Source organism: Pseudorca crassidens, chromosome 5, assembly GCF_039906515.1.
Source record: "Pseudorca crassidens isolate mPseCra1 chromosome 5, mPseCra1.hap1, whole genome shotgun sequence".
In the NCBI taxonomy this organism is placed as follows: domain Eukaryota; kingdom Metazoa; phylum Chordata; class Mammalia; order Artiodactyla; family Delphinidae; genus Pseudorca; species Pseudorca crassidens.
The window spans coordinates 137,111,972-137,132,596 of record NC_090300.1 but is presented as its reverse complement, the minus strand read 5'-3'; the positions used below and the strand labels follow the sequence as shown (position 1 = coordinate 137,132,596).

At 38.0% G+C, this 20,625-nt stretch overlaps 1 protein-coding gene across 13 annotated transcripts in view; it reads left to right on the top strand.

Annotated features, from left to right (window-relative positions):
- Positions 1-20,625, top strand: part of SYNJ1 (synaptojanin 1) — an 89,151-nt gene that overhangs the window by 27,384 nt on the left and 41,142 nt on the right. For 6 of the 13 annotated variants that reach the window (XM_067739356.1, XM_067739352.1, XM_067739363.1 and 3 more), the window contains exons 5-13: positions 1,376-1,601; positions 2,378-2,461; positions 7,264-7,325; positions 8,468-8,564; positions 9,923-10,092; positions 12,452-12,533; positions 14,972-15,124; positions 18,153-18,318; positions 20,563-20,586. In XM_067739356.1, the coding sequence (XP_067595457.1) occupies positions 1,376-1,601; positions 2,378-2,461; positions 7,264-7,325; positions 8,468-8,564; positions 9,923-10,092; positions 12,452-12,533; positions 14,972-15,124; positions 18,153-18,318; positions 20,563-20,586 (1,064 nt within the window). The remainder of the gene's footprint in view (positions 1-1,375; positions 1,602-2,377; positions 2,462-7,263; positions 7,326-8,467; positions 8,565-9,922; positions 10,093-12,451; positions 12,534-14,971; positions 15,125-18,152; positions 18,319-20,562; positions 20,587-20,625) is intronic. The other 7 variants (XM_067739355.1, XM_067739353.1, XM_067739364.1 and 4 more) reach the window with 2 other exon arrangements.

The window sequence follows — 20,625 nt, the reverse complement described above, 5'->3', positions numbered from 1 at the left end:
GAGTCAGGTGTAAATTTAAACAATCAAAACAGCAAGGCATTGACTGCAAAGAAAAATGAAGACTGACAGCAGAGGGAGAAACTCTACCTGAACAAATGTATGGATCCCGCTCCTATTTAAATGGGGGACCTCTGCTAGGACAGGGGCCTCAGCTGTGGTGTCTGGACAGACTGGGTCACAGTTTGAGCTTTGCCTCAGATCAATGTAGATAATAGTAAGCGTGGAAGCTTACGTCCTCTTTTGAAATTAATGGCGGTCATTGGATTTAATGTTATCCTCCGAGTAATCCTACTACTCATCGCCATTCCAGTATGCTTTCCTGAGCGGGTGAGAAGGGCTGGGGTTGTAGCTGGTTTCCCAGGGCTGCATGTGGCCACCACCTGTTTTCTCTCTCCTACAGCTGTCACTTGAGGAGGGGGTTGGGGACAACTGCTCCAGCCGCGTTGCTGTGTATTCTTGGTATTAATGGCCCTAAGGCGTCAAGAAAATGCTGTGACATTGTTTTTATACCTCTTAAGACAACAAGATAGTGCAAAGCACTTAAAGATTTCCGCTTAGATTGGTAGTTTTAAAACTCAGAGAACTAAGCTTCAGTATTCTAGAAACTTCACTTTTGTAAGGCACCTTTTTATCTGAAAGTACCAGATAGAAAGTTTTTCTTCACAACAGTATATTTGCTTTGGTGGTAGGTTGGTGAGGAGCTTCACGTGTTTGCTGTTGGAGGAATAAGGTTTGGACAGAGCCCCTGAGGTGGTCAGCAGGATGAGAAGATGGCCGGCGTGGCAGGACCCCAGCCCCTCAGCCCTGCTTTAGCCGTAGCAACTCTGCTTTTATGTTTCCTGATCACCAGGCTTCTGCGTGTTCGTTTGAACAAAACTCTTTGCCCCAAAAAAGTTTGGCAACCAGGCCCCATCCGTTATCTAGAATGTAAAAGTATTTGGAGCAGTGGAAAACTCTAGACATGCATTAATACGGTAACCACTAGCCCTTCGGGCTGTTTAAACTTAAATTAATTAAAATGGAGCCTTATAAAAGTCAAGCCTTAAGTAGAGCCTTCTAAAGTAGGGTGGGGATGTGTGTATGAAACCCTTTTTTGGAACAAGTGATAAATACATTATGAATAAAGACATAACAGAAATGGGGCCCAGATTCTAAAAACATAGAATGTATGCTGCTTTTCTATGGACCATAGATCACATGTCCAAGGATCTCATTTTGTAGCCCTATCTTCCAATCCCTGCCATAGTAAATGTAAATGAATTGATTTATTTTTGGTGCCTTTTAATGTGCATGTTCCAGGAGCAACATTTTGAAATGTACGCTGTGAGTCGTCCAGTGCTCATTACGCTAATGCAATTACTTCTTTTTCTGTTAGGAATCAGTCTTTGCACTTGCATCTCAAGCACTATGGTGTGAATTGCGATGACTGGTTATTACGCCTCATGTGTGGCGGAGTAGAAGTCAGAACAATTTATGCTGCTCATAAACAGGCAAAGGCTTGCCTCGTTTCCAGGCTAAGCTGTGAACGAGCTGGGACCAGGTTCAATGTCCGGGGAACAAATGATGATGGTCACGTCGCCAATTTTGTAGAAACAGAACAGGTATATGTTTATATTGCTTAATTCATGTATTAGGGGAGGGGCACAGAGAATAGTACGATAACAGATTTTTATTGATTCAGAACTCATTTCGACATCTGTAATGTCGTTTTATGGTTGTTCTTGGCTACTTATTAGCCTTAAGAGAGGATTCCCAAAAACAAACTTATTTAGCCATGGCTCTTCAAGTAAGTAACAAAACTTTTTGCTAATCAGCATGGCATTGCCAGTGTCATACGTTTTAGTATTGAATTTAAAATCCTCAATTATAGAGCCAGACAGCTTAAGAAAAGTGTGTTTTGATGAAATTAAGTCAAACCCAACTCTTAAAGCTAGGTATGTAGTACCATTAAAATGAAAAGTTATAATATTTTTGACTATGAAACTATGTAATTGTAAATTCAGGCGATGCCCCCGGTCCATTTCAGATCTTCAAATTAGTTTTTGAAAAATAGAAAAAGCTAAAGAAAAAAAATGAACTCTGAAGGTGTATGTATAAAATATTGAAATTCAAAAGGAATTCCTTTTTAAAAGTTGTAATTCTTATGCTTCTATAGTCACGATTTTCTTGGTTAATGTATATAGAAGAACTATCACTAGTTGAAAAAAGAATCCAACTTATTTAGTGGCCTATTGGATATTTTGTTAGGATCGTTTGTATATGAGAGATTGGTCATGAGATATAACTGGCGTGCACTAGAAGTTAGGAAACTTGTCGTTTGCTGTAGAGGTAACAGCTTCGTCTGTGGAAACATTTTACCCATTATTTTTCTCTGTAGGTTGTGTACTTAGATGACTGTGTTTCTTCCTTCATACAAATCCGGGGGTCTGTCCCATTGTTCTGGGAGCAACCAGGGTTGCAGGTATGCGTTTTGACATTCAGGTGTTTTTTCTCTTGAGAACTTTCCATATTTTCTAAAGTTTCAGGATAGTTTATCAGTTCATTTGATAGTTCTACTACTCAGTCTAATAATGTTAGCTAGATCCATAAATGAGGATCCAAGTACAGAGGTCCTGGAATTGTTCTAGTTATTTTTTCCTTTAATGTTCTTTTAAATATCCATAGAAATTCAGCTCCCATATTTAATATTAAAATTTTGACGTTTTCATGGCACACTGATTTTCAAAGTGTTTCTGTGCTTACTATCTCAGTATCTTAGTGTATAACAATTTAGTCTCTGTAGGTAGAAAAATGTAGTAGTTAAAACAAAGCTTCTGAAACCAGACTTCTCAGTTTGAGCCCTTACTTACCACTACTAGTTTTGTGATCTTGGACAAGTGATTTAACCCCTTTGTGTCTCAGGTTTCTTATCTGTAACATGGGAATAATATTAGTAGTTCCTACTTCTTAGGTCTTAGGGTTCTTATGAGGATGAAATGGAAAGTGCTTAGAATAGTAACTGGCACACACAGTCAGCACTAGGTAAGGGTTAGCTATTGTTGTTAATAAGAATATATCTGCTACTGAAATTTTACTTTGTAATTTGTAGTGACTTGTCATCTTGAATATGTTCTCTGTTTTGCTTTCTGATCTTTTTTTCCTAAACTTTCCTTTGTTGATTAAATGTAAGATTTTTTTTCACCTAAGATCATAAGATCATAATACATAATACATAATAGTAGTGTGATTTTGCATTTTATTTTTACTCAAACATGTTTAGTTCTGAAAGTGTTAAATTATATTCATTTTAGGCTTCTGGTATATAATGTGTAGTAAATTTTGTGCCTCAGTCTACAGTATTGAGAAAACAGAAAAAAAAAAAATCTTGCCTCCATTTAGTTCACAGTTGTATCTCTCTTATTCTAGGATGGTTATTGTGGAGGAGAATTGCAGACCACTTGAACCTTTTCAGTAAGGCAGTTTATTCAAGACAGGCTAAGAATTAACAAGGATTAATACTTGTGCTGCTTTGCTAAAATTCCTGAGTTCTCGTTAAGACCAGTTTAACTCATGTGGGTTTTATCTTTGGCATATAGGCGTAACTTAAATAGATACATTGCTCCCCAAGTCTCTCTTGGGAAAGAATACCCGCCCTACCCCACTTCTCCAAACTTTTTGTGACCAGAGGAGGGTGTTTGGAATATTTGCTTTAAGAAATTTCTAAAACCCTGTTTTGATGCAAGGTAAATGCTTTTGCTCTAGAGACAGGCTAGTATAAGAGATTGTAATAGCCTATTTATAAGCCCTCTGTTTACCTGCTTTCTGTGTTATTAGGAAGTCCAGAATTACAGTGTTTGGCTATTCAGTAAGGTTGGATCCTGAGTAGTTACACTGAGGGATCCTCCTGGGGTGGGACTTCCTTCCGGCTTCCTTCTGTGTTCTGGGGCCTGTCCACACAAGTAGTCTGGCTGGATAATGTCATTTGATTATGGGCTGAAAACTACAGATTTTTAAATCGTGCCTTTCTTGATGGAGATAGTGATTTTTGAGACATCAAGGCAGTCCAGCAGTTCTGCCAAATCATCACTGAGCTGGCCTGTTGTCTCAGGTTGGGTTGAGGATTGGGTCAGTAGTTCCCAGTTATTTAGCTTAGTAGTTTTTAAAGCCAGCCTTTCTTTGAACAGGGATGGATCCGTTTCATGAGTATCTTTTATCATTTCCCCACCATTCTAAAAGAGTAGGAATAGAGGAATGAAAATAATAGATATTGCTTTTAAAAAAATAAAAATATCAAGACCCCAAGTTCATTTTCTCATAGAAGACAAATAAGGACTTTTGACTTAGGGTGGCTGTAAATGGTCGTTAGGTGTCCTGTGTGTTCTCGGGACTGGAATTTATTGTTGGGAATCCTTGAAGTTAGTGTTGCCTAGTGAGATGTCGCACTTCACAAGTCACAGACAGAGAATCCTCAGGCAGTTGTCCCTTGTTCTACCTCTTTTCGTCCATGAATAATTCCTCTCAGGTTCTTAAAATATTTTAAAGGAATCTTTGGAAGTGATTTTAAAATGCAGATTCATGGCCTCAACTTCACTTGAATCTTTTTGAAAGATGCAACTTGAATCAACTTGAATCTTTTTGAAAAGATTCAAAAAAAGAATCTTTTGGAATTGGGCCAGGAATCTGCATTTTAATTTGAGTGGTTAAGTTAACCACTCAAATTAGAGAACTTGTGCTGTACTGGATCCTTTCCTGCCGCCCTTGCGGCGTATCCAGCCCTGCCTGCTCCAGCGGCCAGTCCTGAGCCAGCAAGGCGGCCCTGTGACGCTTAGCCCCAGCTTTCTCCTAGGTCTTGGGACTTTCTCTTTCTTTTCATCTCCACTCCTGTCATCTCAGTTAAGGTCTTCATAATTCCTTCTTGCCTGGAAGATTCTCACAGTTTTCTAACTGGTCTCCTCCCTGCTTTCTGGCCATTCTTACCACTTTTGATCTATTTCACTCAGCAGATCTGTGCACCCGTTTCTTCGTGTTCTGGCTTCCTCTACTTATCTGGCTTCATGCCTGGCTGTTTCTAGCAAGAATCCTCTGCTCCCCAAACGAAGGTTTGTTGTCCTTCAGTAGCCGACTCAGATCTCGTGGAATGGATTCCGGTCACTCCTCCACACTGATCTCTTCATGAAATCCTTAAGTTCTTCTAAACGTGTATTATTCTGTACACATTAGGTGTATATAGTCTTGTATCCTATGAGAAATTCAAAGACTGTAGTGATGCTTCAGAGAGAGCTTGCAATCTGTTTGGGGAGACAGGCCTTTTATGGAAAAGATAAACATCAGTATCAATTAGTTCGAGGCATCATAAGAGTTGTCATAAGGTGCTGCCCAGGTAAGAGTGATATTTCAAGTGCTGGCAACTCACTCATTTTACTTATGATTTCCTTTTTTTGAAGGTATTTAGCATTTATAATTTGTAGTGTTCCTCTGATACTATATCATTACATTATATTATAGCCTATATTAGTCTTAAAAATGGTAAGCATCATGAGATTTATGCCTGGCGTGGTGTGGCACATTGAATATTTGGTTGAATTGAAGTTTCAGAAGTATGTGAACACGAAGCAATACTATTGTCAGAAGATGATGTTCCATACCACCCAATGAAATGGTTTTCTAAAAATACCTTTGATGTAACTTTTTTTTTTAATGGGGTAAATTTATGGTTATTTAAAGCCTTAAAACTTTTATCACCATTGACATAACTTTTTTATTATAGAATTTTTTTTTAACATTGGGTAATAAAACCTAGTCTAGTCTAACCAACAGATTGCTGTAAGTGTTATGATGTGTAGCTAATTGTGTATATGCGTTGGGGAGCAGACAGTAGGGAACCAGCACAGCCGTTACCTAAAAAACATGAGAAAACTTGTATTTTTTTCACCTTCTTAACAGTTGAGGGTACTGTGCAAGATAAATGTTAATGAATAAACAAAATGCTAAGTCTTGAACTTTTATAGTATAGGCAATTACCTGAGAGGACTCCAAAGAGAAAGTTTTCTGCCGCCTAAAATGCTTAAAGTCCTGGAGCACACATCTTTCAAAATTTAAGATTTTATGCAGTCTGTTAAGCACTAGAAAATGAAATGGAATATAGATGTGACATTTGGCTAATCAATTTCTTACTAAGAATAAAAAGCACTAAAGAGAGAATCCACTGATTTCTCAGGACAGTCATTCAGTTGTCTCATCAGATCAGGAGGGGTAATGCTGAGTGGATGATAATACTGTTAATTCAGTTTTGAACTGAATTGGATGGGCATATTAGTGCTTATTTTCTAGTTTTATTTGTCCAACTGCATGACTGATTTGGCAGCCCTCCTCCCACGCTGCCTTTAAAGTCACTTTGTTCACAGATTAGCAAGAACGAATTCTGGGGAACTTTGATCCCAAAGTCTCAGGGAAATGTTTAAAAGTGAAATTCAGGGAAGGAATCTGGTCTCACTGCTGTACATCTTCTTGGCATCTGTTATACCTTTCTCAATTCTGCCTCATCTCTCTGTTGCTTTCCTATAGGAGAAAAGAAAAACTGTAACAAAACACAATCGCTAGTTATTTTCCATCTTGTTTAATTCTCTTAACCCAGATTTTCTGATTCTGCAAAATGTGCTGTAACTGTAGTTGTGTGCCTGAGAGATTGACTTGGAAAGTCTGTTTTTCCAGGAACAATATTTTTAATTTGTAGGATCTTTGGGTGAGGGAGGAGTGAACAGAGTATTCAGCATAACAGAGAAAAAAAGAATATGTAGACATTGCACTTGTCGGCAGCCCGGAAGAGTAGGAATTTTTGTCAGGAGGCCTGAATTGTCATGCGAATCTTTTTTGAAATGAATGCTGTTGCCCTGAGAGGACAAGTTTATTCACTTGGCTGTATTCGGTTTTTTATTGCCCAAATGGCAATATCGGTTGACATATGAAGGGCACGTAATTTGAGCTTAAAACAAGGTAATGTATGTGAAAGCACTCTTAAAAATATCTTACATAAATAAGAATCCTTGTTAGTTTACAAGTGTTTCATAATGGTCTAACTTCTAGTTCTTTTTTTGTGAGGTTGTGTTTTAAAAAATAAAAGGGATGAGAACCTCCTAGAACTTGTTTTTTAAAGAATATCATGAATGGCAATCACTCAGCTCACTACTGGGTGTTTAGCAAATGCATTGTTACATACTGTAAACAATATTTCTTTTGTCTACATGTTGGCTTTTGGTATGGTTACACATATTTTTCTTATCTTAGGTGGGATCTCATCGTGTTCGTATGTCAAGGGGGTTTGAAGCCAATGCACCTGCTTTTGACAGGTAAGACTGATTATTTTTACATAGTGCTGTAGGTTTTGATATTGCTAAGCAGTGAGACTAGTTCTAATTGTATTTACTGATTCATTTCAGCTTTTTTGGCTCTAAGGAAAATTTCTTCTTGACTCCTAATTTAACTGGAGGACAGTGACACTTACTGTTATGAATTCTAGGGGTGGTAGCACTAGGTGTGTGGGTCTTGTCGTCTGGGCCTTAAAACTACCTCTCACCGGTGCGCTGTCCAGTACGGTAGTTACTAGCCGCCTGTAACTCTTGAGCATTTGAAATTGACTAGGCCGGATTGAGATGTGCTGTAGGTATATAATATATACTGGATTTGAGACTTAGTGCAAAAAAAATGCAAAATACTTTATTGATATTTGTTTTATATATCAATTATATGTAGAAATGATATTTTAGCTGTATTGGGTTAAATAAAATATATGTAAATTAATTTCCTCCTTTGATGTTTACTTTTTTAATATGCCTTCTAGAAAATTTTAAATTTTGTCTGTGGCTCATATTACATTTCCTTTGGACAGCATTGCTCTCTAGCTTCTGGAATGGTTAGAAGCTAGAGAAAATAAAGGCTTCTATTTGGGATCTCTTTTCCTTAAGGCTAGAGCTATTAAGGAGGTCTCTCTGAGTACTCACGGAGTGTGTGATGTCCTCATGTGTGAGGTGCAGCCCTACGCCCTCTGCCCTTGCTGCCTTCCCACCAAAGCTGGGTGGCTCGTGTTTTCCGTGGCTGTCTAGCTTCAGCCTCAGGGTGGAGAGGGATCTAGATGATGCCAACAGCTCGAGCATAGGTGGGAGTTTGTCAGAGAGGAAATTGCATTGAGTTTTTATAAATTCAGAGTTTTGAGACTGGGTGGAATGGATTTGTATCCAGTTTTGCCAATTGTATGAGTTGAGGGGCTTCCCTGGTGGTCCAGTGGTTAAGACTCCGCACTTCCACTGCAGGGGGCTTGGATTCGATCCCTGGTAGGGGAACTAAGATCCCACATGCCACAAGGCACAGCCAAAAAAAAAGAAAGAATAAAATACTGCCACGTGGGTCCTGTTTAATAATGGGTTCCTGTTTATTGAAAAAGGTTTTTGGCTTGTCATTTGACATACGTTTATTTCCTTTCTTTCTTTAATAGGCATTTTAGAACACTTAAGAATTTATATGGTAAACAAATAATAGTAAATTTGCTCGGATCTAAGGAAGGGGAACATATGCTAAGTAAGGCTTTCCAGGTAAGTGTGATCATTTTTTTCTTCTGTTCTGGCCCATGGACACCTAGAATGGTATTTTTAAATAATACAATAATCAGATTCTTCCAGGAAGTAAATTACTTCCTAGAAAAAGATTGGGTACTTGTTGGAACCATTCATTCTTTGGGGCAATTAGGTAACAGTTTAGGATAATCTTGCTGAAATTGGGATTATGGAAAGCTTTCAAGGCAATTGACCCTGTTTTCTAATCTGCTTATTTATGTTGTAGAGAAGCAGAAGGATACCCTCCCCCTAAAAAATGCTTGTCTGTCACTGGCATAAAGATACCAGGCAGGGCTTCCCTGGTGGCACAGTGGTTGAGAGTCCGCCTGCCGATGCAGGGGACACGGGTTCGTGCCCCGGTCCGGGAGGATCCCACATGCCGCGGAGCAGCTGGGCCCGTGAGCCATGGCCGCTGAGCCTGTGCGTCTGGAGCCTGTGCTCCGCAACGGGAGAGGCCACAACAGTGAGAGGCCTGCATACTGCAAAAAAAAAAAAAGATACCAGGCAGTTTCCTCCTTCATCTGTTCATCGTCTTGCCTATTTCCTAGAAACCATAGTCACTGTTTTAAACCTATGAAATGTTGAATAATGCATTTGTATACACACAAGACTTCTTGTACTGATGAGAGAAAATTTGAGAATTTTCATTAAATAAGAACCTAAAGAAATGTCTGACTTCTAAGGAAAAATATTTTTCATAAATGTTTATTGAGTCTGAATTGATATAAATTATAGTGTTACATAAGATTATAAACTTAAACAAAATGGTTAGAAAACATTTTCTAAAGTTTAAGCTAATGAAGTCCAAAATTAATTATTTGGCTATTTTGTTTTAATATTGTTAATAAACAACTTATACTTTAGAGAATGTGGTAAACTTTTTATGGTAAACTTTTGAAACGTTTGTATATATTGAAGGTATAGAAAAATGAATTTTTCAATGGGCTTTGTCTTAAAAAATAAGCTATTTTATTTTGAGATTCTGTAATAGATATAAAGTCATTATATTTTTATGGTAAAAAATGAAACGCTGGTGGCTGGAAATCATTTTTCATTTTCTAAACCAGATGGGAATGTTATTTAAGTTCCCTGATATTAATCATGCCATACCCAATCTTTCCGGGATAGTATATGAGGTTTTAGGAAAAAGATGCCATAAGATATCAGCAAGTAATTTTCCATTTTACTGCCAGTGGCGATGAAAGCTTTGTGAGATTAGTAAGATTTCAAGGACCTGCTGAGATTTTCATTTAAAATGTAAAGTTCCATTTATAACAGTATATTGATAAGATCATATTTAGTTAACATTTAAATGAATATTTACCTTTTATTTTCAGAGTCATTTGAAAGCTTCTGAACATGCAACTGACATCCAGATGGTGAATTTTGACTATCATCAAATGGTTAAAGGAGGAAAGGCAGAAAAATTACATAGTGTTCTTAAACCTCAAGTCCAGAAGTTTCTGGATTATGGATTTTTTTATTTCAATGGAAGTGAAGTTCAAAGGTTTGACTGCTCTGTTTCTCTTTTCTTTAAATTGGGACTTTGCTATAATTTTATTTAATTAAATAAAATACCTTCCTTTATTTTACTTGATTTTAAGCTTGTTTTCCTTTCTTTCTAGTAATAGCTTACATTACTGGGTACCTACCATGGGTCAAGCAGTACACTTAGTCTTTACAAGTATAATAACAATCGTAGAGATCAGTTCTTTTATTATCTCCATTCACATTTGAGGAAGCGGAGGCACAAAGCTATCATCTGCCCCAGGTCATATAACTAGGAAACGGCAGAGCTTGATTTATCTGGCTCCAGATCTCATGCTGCTATCTCTGAGGCTATTACATTTCTCTCTTAAAATTAATGTCTTAGGGGCTTCCCTGGTGGCGCAGTGGTTGGGAGTCCGCCTGCCGATGCAGGGGATGCGGGTTCGTGCCCCGGTCCGGGAGGATCCCACATGCCGCGGAGCGGCTGGGCCCGTGAGCCATGGCCGCTGAGCCTGTGCTTCCGGAGCCTGTGCTTCGCAGTGGGAGAGGCCACAGCAGTGAGAGGCCCACGTACTGCAAAAAAAAAAAAAAAAAAAAAAAATTAATAATATTTCTTGGCTTCAGTAAGGATTATTATTATTATTTGGCTGTGTTGGGTCTTTGTTGCTGCATGCGGGCTGTCTCTAGTTGCGGTGAGCGGAGGCTACTGTTCGTTGTGGTGCGCGGGCTTCTCACTGCGGTGGTTTCTCTTGTTGCAGAGCACGGGCTCTAGGTACACGAGCTTCAGTGGTTATGCAAGCAGGCTTAGTAGTTGTGGCTCACGGGCTCTAGAGCGCAGGCTCAGTAGTTGTGGCGCACAGGCTTAGTTGCTCCGTGGCATGTGGGAGCCTCCTGGACCAGGGCTTGAACCCGTGTCCCCTGCATTGGCAGGTGAATTCTTAGCCACTGCGCCACCAGGGAAGACCCCAGTAAGGATTATTAAATGCAAAAAAAAAAAAGAAGACATTGGTTATTGTCTGCTCTGATACAGAACTATGGGGTTATAAATCTGAATGTGTGTTTGACTCCTAACTACTGGCCTAATTAAAAATAAGTGGTAATCATCATCGTTCTATGAAGGCCTCTGCACATTCAAAAATGGAGGTGCTTAGCATGGTCTGAGGGTGGAGTTTTTGGCCCTCTGACATCAAAAGGTCACTGACTCAACATTCACACATGCCCAGTTGGAGGGTTGGTGGTCCTAACCAGTGTTAACCAGTTCAGCTTGGTCCTATCCAGTCTTAACCAGCTCATCTCCAGCTATACACAGCTGACTCCAAGTCCCTGGAAAATAACTTGGACAAACATCTTATTGCTTAGCCTGCCTGCTGCTTGGAGGATGTGCAAGTCTTAAAATGACCTTGATTAGTGAAGGCAGGTAAAATGGGTTTGACTAATAATTACCCATGGTTTAATTATAATCTACATAAATCATTTATTTGGAAACAAAAAAAATAAGTGGATGTGGTTGAGTAGAGAGATATGTAATAAAGAATATATGGCACATTTCAATTAGGATGTGGTCACAAATCCCCCCTGAACAGTGCCATGGAGGGGGTGAGTATAGAGGACTTACAATTAGGTGACTTGAGTTCAAATTCTAGTTTGTTCCCCTTCTGATTTTGTGAGCCTGGATAAGTCACTTAGCTATTAGGAGTCTATTTCTTATGCTACAAATGACCCAGATTCCGTTAATAGTTAATGAATGCCTGCTAGGAGCTAGAGGCTGTGCTAGGAGGGAGAGGTCCAAGAAAGACAAGATGCATTTCCTGCCTTAAAGGAGCTCATGGATTAGTGAAGAAGATACAGTCTATAATAGACATTTTCCCCCTCATAGGTTATTGAGGGTGTTCAATGATGTGTATGAAGGGACTTGAAAGCCTAAAATACTCAATAAATGTAAGCTGATGCTACAGCTCTTGAAGATAATGATTTTACAAATAATTAGGGGCATCTGAATAGAGTACTCAACTTTTCCCTTTCTCTATGTTCCCAAAAGTCAGGTAACAAGAAAACAATTCAATGTAATTCCCTGTGACTTTCTAAAGTCTTTTGTGTTTTCAACAAATTGAATGGAGATAATAAAATCTATCTTGCAAATCTAAAAAAAAAATGTGTGGCAGAATGTTAACAGTTGTAGAATCTGGATGGTGGGTATATGGGTGTTCACTGTAAAACTCTTTCACCTTTTTTGTGTGTTTGAGAACTGTTAGACCAGAAAGTTGGGGGGGGGGAGAAAGTAGATGCTACACTTTAATCAGCTTAATTTTTCTCAGTTTGTTTTAGGTTTGTTATTTTTGTTTTAAACTGTCTGCTTAATTTCACTGAATTTGTTACAGATGCCAGAGTGGTACAGTTCGAACAAACTGCTTGGATTGTCTTGATAGAACAAATAGTGTGCAGGCATTCCTTGGCTTAGAGGTAAAAAGAATAAAATATGTCTGTGCAACTTGTATCAAATGCCTTTTTCAGTGCTTTTGTAATATTTATGTTTCTCATTAATGACTTTTCACAAAATGAAGTTATGCTAAAGGCATTCTTTACTTCTAGTCTTTTTCTTTGGGGGAGGGGGCAACATCCCTTTTCGTTTAAATGTTTCCTTTATCTGTTCTAAATACTTTCTTTAGATAGCATCTGTTTCCCTCTATTGTTCCTTAACTTTCCCTTAAAAAAACCCCCTGCTATTTATACTATTCCAGTAATTGCCTCTTTCTGCCTGTCTTTTGGATAAAGAAAAGAAATACGTGTATAGTGTGTGTGAAGAAAAAACAAACAAACGTGTATATATTTGGCCTTCATTCTCTGTGTTGTCTTTTAAAAGTCTTTTTGGAATGGGGGAGGATCTGTTTTCACATGTACAACCCTATAGGATTATATTTTCGACAGAGTCTGATCCAGTGCCATTTACATGGCATTTTCAAATCAGTAGCTACAAAAAACAGGACCAGATGAAAATGTCATTGTTAGAAGGAGAGTGAATGAGAGCCAACTTCTGTAACGAAGTCTCTGTTTAAAAGTTTTTTCTTTACTATTTATATATCAAATTCAGTCTAATTTAGGCATAATCTCAACTATTTGACAAACTGTGTAGCAATGCTGAGATTTCTAAGTCTTGCCTATTACGCAGCAGTTAGGTTCATAAGGCTATTGTGGGTCTTCATTTAGTTCCATAGGAACTTAGCATAGTTCTCAAATACTATGAAAAACAGGAATAGGAAGTAACAGGTTCTTATTTCCTCTAACAGAGGATCTTAAATTTGGCCAGAATATTGGTTAATTAGTTACTCTGCAACTGAGGGTCTTTCTTTCTCGAAATGCAAGTACAATGTATAGAATTGTCTACTACCAAAATGTAGTTTTCATGTAACTAAGTAAATTTTACTGCTTTGCCTTTTTTGAAATCTGTCCTTGAGGTTTACTTAGAAAATACAACAGAAATAAAAGTAAAAGCAGGAATTTGGTCCTAGGGATGGAGTTTATCACACGGCTCAGGTTTGTTTTGAGTTCTGTTCTGAAGTGGCTAAAAACATTTAGTTAGATTCTGAGAGTAAGCTTAGTGAAGTACTTGAACATCTTCATTAAAAGTAGAACAAGTGTTAGAATCTGACTTAGCTGACTACCCACTGTCTGTTGTTAGGTGTGAGAATACTCCCTAGTATAGCAGTTGGTTGACTGGTTACAAAATATACTGCTAGTGTAGGCAAAACCAAACTACTTGTAGTGAAGGCCACTTTTGCCCAGTTCCTTGAAGAAGGAGGTATAAATGATAAAGGAGATGCCGGAGGCTGATTTTGTTAATACTCCATGCCAGCAAAGAGTAGCCCTGGTGTAGGTCTCTAGGCAATCAGATAAACCCAGTATAGGGTTTTTAATATTATTTTAATGTTTGATCCCTCTATAATTATGGATAATGTCCACTTATAGACAAGATAAAAGGAAACACAAATGGGAGGGAGTTAAGTAAAAATGCAAGACATCGACTAGATTCCAAATAAGAGAAAGAGACTGGATAAGGATTATACGTTGCTTTGCCTTTGCCAGACTTCAAGGCTAAGAGTCATTCATAGTAAAGACCAATAACTTTTCTGAACACTTCTACTGTGATGAAGGAACTGTGGGAGCCCAAAGATCCTTGCATTCCTTGCATGCTGTGTCCCCCCTAGTTCTCCCTTATGTGCTTTACTGATACGAATTTTATACATTAGAAGCTGTCGTGACTTTATTCAGAGATATGACTCACTTTTAAAATTTTGATAACAATTCAAGAGCAGCTCTACTTTTCTCACAATCTCCTGACCTTAATTACCCAAATGTGTAGACCCAAATCCAGAAATTAAAGAAACTTAGTTATTTCTACATATATTTAAATAAACGAGGTAAATATTGATATATTTCTCTGCTCCAATGCGTGCTGTTGTGTATTGTTCTTTTAGGTGAACAAGATAAACTAGTCTGATTTATAGGGACATTTTTTTCCTGCTTTTTGGCTGCGCGGCTTGTGGGAACTTAGTTCCCCAACCAGGGATTGAACCTGGGCCCTCGGCAGTGAAAGAGGGGAGTCCTAACCACTGGACCACCAGGCAATTCCCCATAGGGCCATTTTGATAAGCTTAATATCATTTAACCAGAAAGAAGTTCTTATTACTGCAAGGGAATACTGAGTTACTTGTAGGTTTCATTGATGTGATATTTACTTTAGAAATTGACATGGTGGAAAATAGTAAACTTGTGTTTTCAGAATCCAGACCCACAAAGTCCTGTAACTGTAAATTCTTGGTTTGATTCTGGTAGTTCTTAAAAAGTCACATCATAATGAATGTATTCATATACTTACAAAAGTTTCTCTTTTGCTGTTTTAGATGCTAACTAAACAATTGGAAGCTCTCGGCTTAGCTGAAAAGCCTCAGCTGGTGACTCGCTTCCAAGAAGTTTTTCGGTCAATGTGGTCTGTGAATGGTGATTCAATCAGTAAGATTTATGCAGGAACTGGAGCTCTTGAAGGAAAGGCTAAGGTAGATCTAGATCTATCATAACATTATAAAAGATCCTTTTTCCTTCTTTAATAAAGCTTTAAATGGACTCTTTTAAATTAATAGTTTGGTTTTTATAAGGTATCTGTTTTAGAATTCTGCTTTATCATGCTTTTATGTCCTCTTTAACACTTCCTTCTATAGTGGATACTAATGACTGAACAGATAGTTATTTCCCTAGGTTTGAGGGACACGTATACATGACATATTCAGTTGTTTAGTGATAATCCACTAGGCTTAGATATGTGTTCCTCACATTTTTTAAAATGATTTTTCACCTGCATAATATGTTTTACTTTTCATATTATTTTGATTAAAAATATGTTTCTTTTAAACCTTTGGTTTTGTGTGTGTGTGTGTGTGTGTGTGTGTGTATGTGGCCGCACAGCACGACATGCAGGATCTTGGTTTCCTGGTCTAGGGATCGAACCCAGGCCCCCTGCAGTAGAAGCACAGAGTCCTAACCACTGGACTGCTAGGGAATTCCCCCAAATATGTTTTTCTTTAAAAAAAAAAAATCAGAGACTTCCCTGGTGGTTCAGTGGTTAAGATTCCACACTTCCAGTGCAGGGGGCATGGGTTTGATCTCTGGTTGGGGAACTAAGATTCCACATGCTTGCTGTGTGGCACGGCCAAAAAAAAATTTTTTTTTAATTAAAAAAGTAAAACAACAAAACAAAACCTCCCCTCCCTCCCAAATCATAGTCTTCCCAATAAAGAGTCTTGTCTTATTTGACTTTGTTTACCCAGCACTTGACGCAGTGCATTCTGTTGGATAGATGTGTGATAAATGCTGGATGGACCAATAAATCAATGGGCAATTTATGCCACACCCACTGTGAACCAAATGCTATTAGGGCTTAAGTTTGTTTTTTGTTTTTGTTTTTGCTTTTGTTTTTTTTTTGCGGGGTACGTGGGCCTCTCACTGTTGTGGCCTCTCCCGTTGCGGAGCACAGGCTCCGAACGCGCAGGCTCAGCGGCCATGGCTTATGGGCCCAGCCGCTCCGCGGCATGTGGGATCTTCCCAGACCAGGGCATGAACCCGTGTCCCCTGCATCGGCAGGCGGACTCTCAACCACTGCACCACCAGGGAAGCCCAGGGCTTAGGTTTTTATTCTTTTTCTTTTCTTACCTTGAAAAGGAGGCTATCAAAATGTGCAAAGGAAGTGTGAAATACGGACATAATTATAAGTCTGTGCCTCGTCATTACTTATATCTACAGACTACTTTCTCCTTTAGTGTTTGGCCCTTACTGAGGGACTTTGTGTGCATACTTGAGGTATTTTTCATTATTTTATATACTTAAATATTGACCTTTTATGTCTCCTGGCCTCCATTGAATTTAATATTCTAAATCCCTATCCCCAGAAATAGAAACAGGGACATTTACCACTTTTATAGTTTCTTATTTAGCCGCTTCAATATAGCAGCTGAAGTTCATCATCACAAAGTCTTCTTTTAATTTCCAAATCTTCCTCCTCTTCTGTGTCTCATAAAGTGTCATGCCTCTGTTCAGAGGCATTGGCCTTACCTGCAAAAGTTCCTTTTGTTCAACTCACAGAAATAATTTGTACTGACATTTACAAATATTTACATCTCAAATGGTCCCTTTTTTTTTTTTTGGCGGTACGCGGCCTCTCACTGTTGTGGCCTCTCCCATTGCGGAGCACAGGCTCTGGACACGCAGGCTCAGCGGCCATCGCTCACGGGCCCAGCCGCTCCGTGGCATATAGGATCTTCCCTGTCCGGGACATGAACCCGTGTCCCCTGCATTGGCAGGCGGACTCTCAACTACTGCGCCACCAGGGAAGCCCCCTTAAATGGTCCCTATTTTTGAAAACCCGAGATTGTTAAACTTTCATGTATTCCTTTTGAATAAAGAACATAATTCTTGCTTTTAAACCTGATTCTCTACAACTATTGCTTAAAATATTCTTTTATGTTCTGCCTTTTTGTTTCTGCAGTTGACTATCTATGTACAGAGGTTACATATATTTTCAGCGGTCTTTTATCTCTAACAAAATAGATATGAACTTTTATGTATTAAATATTCTAGTCTGAATTGAACTAAAATCTAACATCTGAACTGCTCTTTCTTTTCCTTTCTCTGGGTTCCTTTTGATTAATTGCCTGATAATGTGAATGGTGAGTCTCTTTTCAAATAATGTCATTTGCATATGTTTTATGGAAGGAAATAACATTTTAAGCCTCAAATTCCTGTTATTTCTTTAAGGAATAAAAATTACATGTTGCAAACTAAAGTTCTTTTTCTAAAAGGCAAGAGTTTGTTGTTGTTTTTTTAAAACAATCATCAAAATCTGTAAGATTAAAATATCTTTATGATAGCTAACACACCTGAGTAAAATATATGTTCATTAGAAGTTGTAATCGGCTCTCTCACTGTAGGAATTGGCATATATTTATTTTTATTACTTATATTTACATAGGCAAAGTGACCTAAAATATACAAACTGTAGTTTACATGTTACAGACTAGACCTTCCTTCTCATATTCAATTTTAGTTTTAACTAACGTAAGTTATTGGGAGCAATTTCAATTTTATTTTTCTACTATTAGAGTACTTTGAAGTTTTCCTGAGAACATGCAAGTGCAGTGTATCCTCCTTTATCTCCCCTGCTTCTCCCCACCTATCCCATCCATCCCCAGGTCTAAAAGTTACTATGTAAGAAGTAATTTCCTTGTCTTGAATAAGTATATTTCAGTTTATTTCCTTTATAGTAAACAATTTTAAACTTTTAAGGCTCTAGATATCATTAGTGGATGCAGTTGTGGCGCTGAGCTTCTTCTGTCTCTGTGCAGAGCTGTTATCCAAAAGAGGAAAAGAAACAGTGACATCTTGAGGCATTTTAATGTGATGGTTTGATATTCAAAATAGAATAATTAGGTCCTTTTTATTACAGTAAAGTCATATAAAGCTTATTTAAAGTTTCAGAATACCTATTGAATAAAAACAATTTAGAATGAAAGTCCATGCTTTTTTCCCCAACAGGCTGGAAAGTTAAAAGATGGTGCTCGTTCTGTTAGTAGAACAATTCAGAATAACTTCTTTGACAGCTCCAAGCAAGAGGCCATTGATGTTTTGCTACTGGGAAATACTTTAAATAGTGATTTAGCTGACAAAGCTCGAGCCCTTTTAACTACTGGAAGTTTGCGTGGTATGCGTCCTTACTTTATATTTTACTTCATATTGTTTATATTCCTTCTAAAAGTCCAAGAGGTAAATGTAAACTTACTTACGTAAATACTTTTTAGATTGAGTTGATTAAAATAGTTTTGGAAGGAATTTCTGTCCGTGTAATTTTCTAAAATTGCATTCTCCAAAGGAAGTTTATCTCTCCTAAAACGTCTATATCATTAGTGGAATTATTAAGCTAAAACCGAGGCCCATGCATGTTTTCTTTTATAGATTATGATTGAGGAGGGAAATGGTTTAAGTATTGCTAACTTTATATAAGGCAGGAATTCATAAAATATTCAGCTAGTACTTTCAGTAGAGTATTTAATAATTATGTAGAAAACATTGCTTTATTGAAAAAAACAATACCTTTGTTGGTTATTTAGCTAATCACCACCCCAAAAGTTTCTATAACTTGGTCCTACCTTTTAAATGCTGTTGTTTGAATAAGCATTAAATCATATTAATAATTTTAAAATGCTTATTATTGGACACCATCATTCCCAATTTTAATATTTGACATAAATATATGGCTTTCAGAATGGCTGTTTATCTTTCACTGTGTCTTTCATTAAAATCAAAAGAATTTGAGCTCATATCAGTGAGCGTATATTAAGCAGTATCGTGGGAAAACTCAATATACATTGTAAAACTTAATAGACTTCCTTAATTTCATATTTTTTTCTATTTTAACACTGTAGCACTCTGAACATTTTCATTTCTTCTGTTACCCCCCCAAACCAAACCTTTCAGTTTTCCCTGTTCAAGTAGGAGAAATTGTTCTTCATCGAATTATGTACTCTTGGGTCATTACTTAGTCAAATACGTTATCATGGATTCTTTCAGAATTCTGCATGGTGCTGAAGGTAGTTAATTACAGTCAGCTCCTCAGGGGTCTGTGAGTAGGCTGGGGACTGAAGTCTACTAAAGCTCTGAAAACCAGAATCTGATCTTAGCTACTCCTTTTAACATCAAGCTTTCTTCCTGGCTTCCAGCAGTAGACGCTGACTGATTTGCATCTTATCACCTCTTTCCACCTGTGCCTACTTTGATATGGAGGCATTTATCAGCAACAACTGAAAGTAAGCCATTGAAGGAAAGAGAAGAAGTGAGGGACCTGAGTAATTCCCAGACTTGATCATCAGTTTTTTTGGTTTCCTGCACATTTTACTATATGAAAAACATACCCTTAAAAAAAGTACAGTCAGTTCTGCTCTAATGCTTATTCTGAGAATGGGAATTTTGTTCCAACATGGATGCTATATCAGGGAACATTTTGAGTATAATGCCAGTTCTGCAGTAGTTTATGCGTGATTTCACTGGTAATAATGCTGGGGAAATGCGGAAAGCTGCACCCAGCAGAACTGCGTTGGGTGGAAATATACACAACACACATACACATGTGCGTGCACCTGAGACATCTCTCCCTCCACTCACCAGATCCATCCGTAACTGGTGTTACAACTTACCGTCCAATTGCAGAGACCTCTTCTCCCAGGATTCACAATTACTTACAAGCACAGGCCTCCTGCTGCCCATTTCTATGAGCAAACCTTAGGTCTTTGTCAAAATGAAGTGCCGTATTTTAGACGTATTCGTACATTCCTTAACCATCTAACATGCGTAAAATTCTGCTACTGTTTTTATATTAGGTTCCTATCTTTCTTGGCACGTCATTGCCAAAGTGTTTGAATGTTGTGCCCGAACCCCATTTTTGCCATAAGCCCTGTGCCTGTGGGAATTGGCACCATTTTGCCTAGCATGGTGATTTTGCTGGAATGTATATGTTTTGTTATAACTGAACTGATAGTACGTACCAGCTGGTGAGTCCCAGAAAGAATGCTACAAGGTGTAAGGGCAGTAACTTCAGTATTTCAAAGTCCTCCAGCCTCTTAGGTTTTCAGGTTCATATTCTCCCTCACAAGTATATGCACGTGCACACACACAGACTTAGAAAGCAGGCCTAGACCCTTCTGATTGTGAAACTCTGGACATCACTGAGTCCCCATAGGATTTTTCTTAGATGCAGAAGGTTTGCATCAGTCATCATCATTTATTTTTATCTTTGGTGTCCTACAGCCATCAGAAAAAAATTAACTCCTCAAACTAAATCAAAAGAAAAAAATGAGGCTGTCTGAGAATGTTTTGTCATAACATTCTAGACTTCAGCTGTAACTTGCTGTTTTACTAATGATTCTTTGTTTTCTTCTTGATGCATCCATAGTTTCTGAACAGACATTACAGTCAGGTACAGTATAGAAAATCAATCTGTAAATAAAAGCAACTT